The following is an 8,253-nucleotide window of genomic DNA, read 5'->3' as shown; positions in this document are numbered from 1 at the left end:
CGTGTGCCTGCCGGGCGATAAATCCCATCCCGCTTCTAGCACACGTCCGTTCATGCGACCTTCTTTCCCATGCACCAAGTGAAAACAACAGGGCATACCAGTTAGGTTTGACACCATTATTCACCCGGAGTACTTAATCCTTCGAGAAGAAGTGTCCCTATTTGCTCCAAAAAAGATCACAAGTCAGGAATTGCGCATCGTTCAATCGATTGCTCTCGGTCGAACAGTGTGTTTCCACATTTCCGCGGATTCGCGGAATTTTTACACCTTTTTTCGCTTTGTTCCAACATATCCATCACTTCCTGTCACAACCACAAATCCGACTGATGAGACCGAAGTTCAATGGCCACTCCCCTGGCCAAACCTTCCCTCACAAACCGCGCGATCTCGCACTTGACACCATCTGTGAGGACAGGCGAATCCCAAAAATAGCCCGAAAGACAAGCTGTCTGGCGAGGAAAGCGTATGTCTACCTTCGGGAATCATACAAGAAAGAATAGATAGAAAAGAAGCTACACGAATTGACACTAATTAACCAGCAGGAGCACTTACTTCAGTTGATTGATCACGATTCACGAGTGAGGGAAGACGAGGATCGCAAGTGTAACGATCGATCACAGCAACAGTTCGGAACTAATTGCACAGCTGGATAATTTCTGTTTGGTGAAATCCAATCACTTTCTACGATCACACAGTTCAATGGACTTCCACTGTTTTTTAAGGTCCCAGGATTCTGTATGTCCCACTCGTAGTCACTTGGTCTGGTGTCAGTTCAAATTTATCAAACTTTTCACGTTTAAGTTCAGTTGCAAGTTTGCGCACGATGGACTATTGCTGTTGAAAATTGCACTAATGGCACACGAAACTTTCTGGCCACTTTTGTTTATCGTAAAGATGTTCCAGATCTTGCGCGATACAATTAATGCGTTGTGGAGATGTTTGGTTTGATTCGCTGCTTGCGTTCCTTCTTGGAAGCCGCTAGTCGACTGAGCCTCCGCCGCAGGATGCGCCCGGTATAAGTCAATTTCTGCGCTGCGACGGCAAGCGATCGCTTTCCACACACCTTTCCCGCCGAGTCGGCATCATAAAGACTTCCCGAAGCGTAATTAATAACACGGTCGCGGTCATACAGCGGCGTGAGGGCACTGAGCGGTGGTAGTGTTTGTTGGAAAACACAGAAAACAAAAAGCCACCCTCGATCGCGCTCTGGTGATGGTGTCGTCGTCGTCGTCATCTTCGATCCTCGACTCTTCCGGGTGTAAGGAACGATCGAGGCGTCTGATGATTCGCGTGAATCGTGACGGAGAATGAAAGCAAAACAAAGTGAGGGAGCATCACCCACACCACGTTGCGGTCAGAACTGCGATCGTTCTGGTGTCGGATTTTCCACCGCGTGTTAAAGTGCGCCGTAGTGGTTCGGCTTTCGATGCGCCTCCACCAACACCGTAACGATCGAAGGTGAAACCGAGTGCCAAATCCGTTTATTTTTCCACCATAAAGGACCATCGTCGTGTACGACCGCGGTTGATCGCTCTTTTTTGGACGAGTAAAGAATGGGTGTGTACTACTTACGAGTTGTGGCCTCCCTGTATGCGATGCTGGTGTTGATTTGTAACCTCATTGTTTCGTTACTGTTGCTCAGAGATGCTTTTCATTTAGGGCAAAAAAAAATAAATGGTAAGAAATGGTTACGTTAAATACTAACACACTGTATAAAAGCAATAGAAAAAGCACAGTTGCCTTTACAAAAATAAATTGATATTTTTGGGGAAAACGTGTGTTTGAATGCTTCATAAAAATAAGCAAAACTGGCTTCAACATTTAAAAATAATTTTCTATAAATGCGCATTTTGTTTATTGCCTTCCGTAATTCAAATTCGCATTAAACTTTGAACAACAAGACGGAAAAGAATGGGCAAAAGCGTAAAAAAGACGAAAATCTGTCGCGTAAATAGCTTTAGTTACGCATTTCTGTGCTAATCATAAAACAAAAGAAAAGAAAAAAAACAAAAAAAAAGAAAAATACACAGACTACACACGATCCCTCCCTACCCTGCTACAGTTCAAGAACGATCGTTGATGGAGACGCCAGTACCTAACACGTGACATGTGCGTTCGAACGCACTTCGAAGATCTTCCCGTAACAATAAGTGACCCTGAACTTGAGCGTTCTTTCCATTTTTGGTTTTGTTTTAGAACAATAACTGAACCGTCGCCTGTCGAGACGGCCAGACAAACTCATAAAGAGCAACCTTGAACCGCGGAACCACAGCTCCGGATGGTGGAACGGAAATAATGGATTTCCTTTTGCGAAAAGCGTATATTAAACTTCTGTGTCAAGATCCTTGAGGACCGTATATATGCCACTAGCGTCGAACCCGCTACCTTCAACTGTCCATCGATTTAGTCAGCATAACTTGGTGAAGAAAGCATGGGCAGTTCAGTACAAAGACATCGGACGCTTTAATGAGTTCACAGGAAAGCCAGTACAAGAACGCGGCGTCTCGTACGTGACACGTGACATCCGTCGCGATACGCTAGGTACCGGCTAAATGGAACGTAGACCCCGGCGCACGGCGCTTTTGGGATCAAAGATTAAGTAAACCATCGATGGATCCAATACGGTACACCACAACCCTACGATAGCGTGAAATTACTTGGAAACTGCGCAAGGTGTTGACCGAGCTGGTTGCAGAAACGCAAAAAGTGAAATAACAAAACAACGGACGCCGGACGCCAGACGCTAAACCCCAGAAACGCAGCACGACGGAGGCTGTTTACGGCAACAAGAAAAGTGCCTGAAAAGAGCGGATGCGTTGGTGTGTGCCACTCGGGAGCGTCGTGGCCACCAGACAACTATATTTTATGGGATCCGTGGCGTCCATTTGTGCGTGTGTGTTGGTCCGCGCAGCCGGGAAAACATGTTGTTGGCCCAGTTTTTGGCACATCGTGAATCATATTGCGCACCTTCGATCGTTATTGCTCCATATTTTTGCGAACCAAGGAAGTGCGCTGTCCATTGGCGTTCTCGATTTCCGTTGATAATGTTCCTTCAGGAATATTGTTTATCACACAGGTCCCTGTGGCTAGCTAATGGATTTTGGCCATTTGCTTGGCAGACAGGGGCAAGCATTTACACAATAAATGCCATTCGCCAATGCGCAACAAATTGTCAGCGAGATTCAGATGTCCTACTTCCTTGTTTGAGATGGATGCCATAGCATGCAGGTGAAGCGGCGTGCGTTCATCTTTTGAAAAGATTTATTTGATTACAAAGCGTCGTTACACAATAGGATGCACTAGCTTAGTTATACGAAGCCTTAGTATTATCGTTCCGTTCCATCTGCCTCATTCAAGAAACATCGTTGCATTAAAGTCTTGGCATAGTTTAGTTGATCCTGAAAGAAAACATTTCGATTAAAATCTTATCCTCCTCGATCGCTTCTAATCTTTCCTTACCTCACATTCCTCTTTACCGGCACTCTGTTTAATGATTGCTTCCAGTTTCTCCCTAAAGCCTTCCGAGCTACAGCGTTTGACTCCCGCTTTACATTCGGTCAGTACTTGCAACGAAGACAGTGCCGTCTCCAGCTTGGGATCATAAGTATCCGTCGGTTTCACTGCGTCCATCAACACCTCGACGGCGTTCAGCTTGATGAATTCATCCCGCACCGGTTCCAGCTCACCGCACAGGCTAGACAACAGAAAGGCCGATTTTACGCGCAATTTCTCGCTGTCTGCCTGTATGCATCCCAGTATACACTCGAGCCCTCCAATCTCGATGAAGGCAGCTAGGCATGGTTCGTGGTGCCGTACCAGGCAGGAGATCGAGTGTAATGCCTTTTCCGCAACCGGCTGCTCGTCCGACAGCAACTCCGTTAGCTTCGCCAGCAGATTCATCTCGAGCAGCTTTTGCTGGCAAAAGGGATTGTTCTGGGCCAGATCGGCGATCAAGCTAAGCGTTCCGGCACGTAAACTTGCACTGGACGATTCTAGACCCGGCCGCAAAATTGTGAATCCACCGATTTTAAAGAAATCATTGGCTGCGTCCACATCCTGCACATAGTCGGTTACGATTTCGGTGGCCTCTACCTTCGCTTCATCACTCGAGGAATCGTCCAACAGGGTTTTCATCGCTTTCTCCAACTCCTTAACCACATCGACCGTGAGCGAGTTTAGGGCATTCTCCAGGAATCGCCGCCGTTCCTCGTCCATCGGCTGTAGCTGCGATTCGTGGGGTGCATCCTCCTCTTTGGTTGCTTCCATCGCGAACTTCAGCAGCCCCTACGGATTGATGCCGGGAAAAGGTGTGAATAAACGCTCACGGGGTCTGTTTGCTCGTAATACACTTACCTGCAGATTCCGGGGATGCCGGGGATGATCCGGATTTTCTCCACTCGCCATCGTGACCGTATTTCACCGTGATTTTTCAGTAAAATTCCACCGAATGTTCGGTTCCTTTCGAGATTTTTCGAGATTTTTGTTTGTTTTCATGTCAATTTTTCTGCCCATGCAGCAGCCAAGAAAATTGACAGTTCTCAAGCGTTTTTTTTTCGGCATCACAACAAAAGTTGGTGTTTCTTTTACTTCCTCAAATAATTTGTTAAAATCGTGCTTTAAAAACTCCCAAAAAACCATGGCGTACGATGCGGCACACGATGATGGACCAGGATTCGTGGGGATTCGTTTCTGTCAGGAATGGTAAGGGTCGCGGGGTGATCTTGGAAACGAACGGAACTGATGATGCAGGCGGTCCTCTTCCGGATTATCTTTGCAGCAACAACATGCTTTACCCGAAGGAGGACAAGGAGAACAAGATCCTGCTTTACGCGTGCCGCAACTGTGACTACAAGCAGGAAGCGGATTCGAACTGTATCTACGTGAACAAAATTATGCACGAAATTGAGTACGTACTGAAGGCAGCTGTTGTGTGGCTCCTGAATCCTTTTCCAATAATCAACCCTTCTCGTCCCTTTCACAGCGAGCTGACGCACATTGTTCCGGATGTGATATCGGACCCGACGCTTCCTCGGACGGAAGAGCACGCCTGTCCCAAGTGTTCCCACAGGGAAGCCGTTTTCTTCCAGGCGCAAACACGGCGTGCTGAAGAGGAAATGAGACTGTACTACGTCTGCACAAACCCATCCTGTTGCCACCGATGGACCGAATAGAGCGTCGTTCTTTCTTTTAACAACCTGTCTTATCATCTTTTCTTTTCAATAAAACAAACCATTAGCATAAGTAATAACGAGGTATTGGTAATTTTATTTCAAACTGCCGTGTTCCGTGTCATCGCCGGTACATTATTTACATATCATGCATCTGTACCGGTTTTCCTCCACTTATTTTCCCTGTCCTGTTTTCAATCACTCTTAGGAAAGATCCGGCATTTGACCCAATTATCGGCGACAGCGCATCTGCGTAGAGAAGAGTCGTTCCGTTGATTCCTTTCACTTTTTCCTCCCCAAAGAGGAACCTCGGTATAAATATTCAGCGGACAGCAAGATGGATACAATCACCGGTATAATCTACAGCGCGCAACATACACACAATGCGTTCCCGCGATGTCTCCCGGGTGCTCATCTCTTCCAAATGGCACGGTCGGTAATCCTACAGCTTGCGCGCAGCATGTCCGGTTGATCGTGTTTCATTTTCCGTTTTTTATCGATCACTTGTCCCCGAAAGGAAGCGCATTTCATGCGCAACAGTTCGGGAAGACAGGGGTTTCAGTTGTGCACTTTTAATTAAACACACGCTTGTGGCCACCTTGTTAAGCGTGGAAATATCGGCAGATTAGGGTCGTTGGAAGTGGTGTGGTGGTTGCGGAAAGGAAACCATCGGCGAAATGTCGCTCGTATTGACCTTACTTTACCAAAAGAGAAAGGAACTTTAATCTGCGACCTCCATTTCGCTATCCACGTGGTTTGCGATCAGAAATCGGGGCTTGCAACTGCCACTTTCTTCTTGGTGGGAGTCACTTGAGATCGTTTTTTTTTGTTCGCGCTTCGTTAACCCGCAGCAGAGATTCATCTGGCCTCCATTAGCATTTAGAAGCATCACAGATGGAACCATCATTTCCGTTCGCATCCGATAATGTAGATAACCTGTATTGCTTACATGCTTTTATAGTATCTATCTTTTCAACGTGAGATCAAGATCGACGTGAGATCGTGTTAAGATCCTGGTTTTCGGAATTATGTTTGACTCCACTCAAGAGTACCTGGCAGACACCCAAAAAGCTACAAACGTCCCACTTCCCTCGACCAGTGGGGAACGACCTTTTTATCATTCTGAATTACACACGGTCTCAGGGAAACAACGGTCACATGGGCGCGTAATGTTAAGACATACAGTTTACGGGACAGCATGGGGAAAGTAAGTGCGCCACCAGAACATGCTAATTATGGGTGTCGATCACGCATAAGCATGCCCACGATACATGTGCACCATATAATGATTCCAATGTAGCAGAGGCAGTAGAATGGGTATGGGTTTCAAGTGTTCCACCGCCACCGCCGCAAGGACTGGACCAATTTATCACACTCTTCCACCCACCCTTCTCTCTCTGTGGTGCACACTATGGTGCCTTGGAGATTTGTCGGCATCGGCAGCACAGCAGTTTAGAAGGCGTGCAATAATTATCAATTGCAATTACGCAGTCCTCTACAGAACACCACCCAAGAGAATTGGTGTGGTAATGGGTTGAGACATATGGCATTGAACCCGTTTTTTTTTTGCATTTTACTTTAATCGAGGGGGTCCTGCCGAGCTCCCACCGAGTTAGGGGAAATAAAAACAAATTATTTGACGAAGGGTCATAGAAACGAGTCGTTTGTATAGGAAACAATTCGTGCGCACGGAACATTAATCATAAGCAAATTTTATACAGTTCAGTTTATTAAAATATCAGAGGATCGAATATGTTCTTAGCGACAATTGGCTATGGATCTAGTGATCATGTTATAAATTAAATAACGTAAGATTAACAAATGTTGATGATTTTATTTTACAATATATAGCTAACATGTTGCATTCTGTGCTTTTCTTATTGCTACACACAGCTGATCACCACTCAATTCCAGATTTATCCTTAATTCTTGAATTCCCGTAAATCCACAAAATGTTTTGCATGATCAAACTATCCAGCTAAAGGTAGATAAATCGCCAGCACGTCCTGCGAACAATATTTATTAAAATTCCTCCCCTCTAATCCTTTAATTACCGAGTGTTTTAAAGTAATGCTAAATTATCGTCTGCAACAAAAGCGAAAGCCTCATATCACCATCACGAGTTCAGGCGTTCGCTGCAAGGCAAGCTTCGCGTATCAACGCTAACTCCACGCGATCACTTTCGTCGAAGGCAAATTGTTGAAATTAATTCAACAAACTTTATAACCATTATTATTGTTATCATCGTCTTGAATGAATATTGGCGCGAATCGCTTCATCGCGTCCTGCGCGTCGCGCTTTTGTTGATTCTCTTTGGTCTCTCCCTCTCTCCTCCCTGCTATCACTCTTTCCTCCACCCGATCCCCTTGAACGATCACCTTCTTTTGTGTTTGTGATGCACGGAGTAGAGAAGAGGAAAAAACAAACGCCATAAAAATGACGTCGCGGTCCACCGTCACCCCCCTCCACCCTTCCAGATGCACCCTGCACCCCTTCAACCCATTTCACCCTTCCCGAGGAGTACGCGAGAGAGAGAGTTTAATGAACTCTTCTCCTCTTTCTGTTCGCGTTCTCGACGGTGTCGCGCGAAACGTGGTCCGCGCGCACCAACTGAAAATGCATCCAACAAAAATGCAGTTTCATGCTCCGTTGGCCTCCGGGGGCCGAACCGGGGTCGAACGAATCTGCGTCGAGTGCGTGCGCTGTCGGTGCCCGTTGGAAAGGTCCACCACCAGCGCGCCACGGGGTTGTCGTACACCCCGCCGTTAGAAAGAAGCTTACTTAATTCAATGAATTTCGGACTGCAGCGCGAAACAGGCCAACGCATCACGCTTTTTGCTGCCCGTTTCATGATGATGATCATCGTCATCAGCATCATCATCGCGCGATCGTATTTAATATGTGGAAAAAAGATGCTCAAACGATGTACCACAGATAGTCGCGGTTTAGAAGTTTTTCAAATATTCTTGGAAATCTTAATAATATGTCGTTAATGTAAAGTTTAGCTAAAGTCTAATGTGCGATAAGAAATATGTATAGAATATCTCATACTCAATTTAGCAACTAATAAAAGCTTATGCGCGTG

At 46.0% G+C, this 8,253-nt stretch overlaps 2 protein-coding genes across 3 annotated transcripts; one reads left to right on the top strand and one right to left on the bottom strand.

Moving 5' to 3' along the window:
- Positions 1 to 3,243: 3,243 nt before the first annotated feature.
- On the bottom strand, positions 3,244 to 4,483 carry LOC126579142 (hsp70-binding protein 1). The gene is made up of 3 exons (XM_050242471.1): positions 4,354 to 4,483; positions 3,460 to 4,284; positions 3,244 to 3,398 (listed from the first exon to the last, which is right to left on the bottom strand). Exons 1-3 carry the CDS (start codon positions 4,402 to 4,404, stop codon positions 3,327 to 3,329), a joined length of 948 nt encoding a protein of 315 aa, XP_050098428.1. The 5' UTR covers positions 4,405 to 4,483; the 3' UTR covers positions 3,244 to 3,326.
- A 56-nt stretch (positions 4,484 to 4,539) lies between these two features.
- Positions 4,540 to 5,242, top strand: LOC126579146 (DNA-directed RNA polymerase II subunit RPB9). Of its 2 annotated transcripts, none has more exons than XM_050242494.1 (3): positions 4,540 to 4,701; positions 4,750 to 4,906; positions 4,982 to 5,242. In XM_050242494.1, the coding sequence occupies exons 1-3, from the start codon at positions 4,647 to 4,649 to the stop codon at positions 5,169 to 5,171; spliced, it is 402 nt and encodes a 133-aa protein (XP_050098451.1). In that variant the 5' UTR covers positions 4,540 to 4,646; the 3' UTR covers positions 5,172 to 5,242. The 2 variants fall into 2 exon arrangements, with proteins under 2 accessions (XP_050098451.1, XP_050098443.1); XM_050242486.1 differs by having other exon boundaries at positions 4,541 to 4,701; positions 4,778 to 4,906.
- The last annotated feature ends 3,011 nt before the right edge of the window (positions 5,243 to 8,253 follow it).

This window comes from Anopheles aquasalis, chromosome 2 (genome assembly GCF_943734665.1).
Source record: "Anopheles aquasalis chromosome 2, idAnoAquaMG_Q_19, whole genome shotgun sequence".
Taxonomy (NCBI): Eukaryota; Metazoa; Arthropoda; class Insecta; order Diptera; family Culicidae; genus Anopheles; species Anopheles aquasalis.
The sequence above is the reverse complement of the archived record's forward strand: the minus strand, read 5'-3'. Positions and strand labels throughout refer to the sequence as shown.

Bases quoted from the DNA above. Each gene is read 5' to 3' on its own strand.
- LOC126579142 (XM_050242471.1), bottom strand. From the start codon at position 4,404: ATGGCGAGTGGAGAAAATCCGGATCATCCCCGGCATCCCCGGAATCTG. The intron at 4,285-4,353 runs GTAAGTGTATTA...ATCAATCCGTAG, and splicing joins GGCATCCCCGGAATCTGCAG to GGGCTGCTGAAGTTCGCGAT. The intron at 3,399-3,459 runs GTAAGGAAAGAT...GTTTTCTTTCAG, and splicing joins CCGGTAAAGAGGAATGTGAG to GATCAACTAAACTATGCCAA.
- LOC126579146 (XM_050242494.1), top strand. From the start codon at position 4,647: ATGCGGCACACGATGATGGACCAGGATTCGTGGGGATTCGTTTCTGTC. The intron at 4,702-4,749 runs GTAAGGGTCGCG...CTGATGATGCAG, and splicing joins ATTCGTTTCTGTCAGGAATG to GCGGTCCTCTTCCGGATTAT. The intron at 4,907-4,981 runs GTACGTACTGAA...TCCCTTTCACAG, and splicing joins AAAATTATGCACGAAATTGA to CGAGCTGACGCACATTGTTC.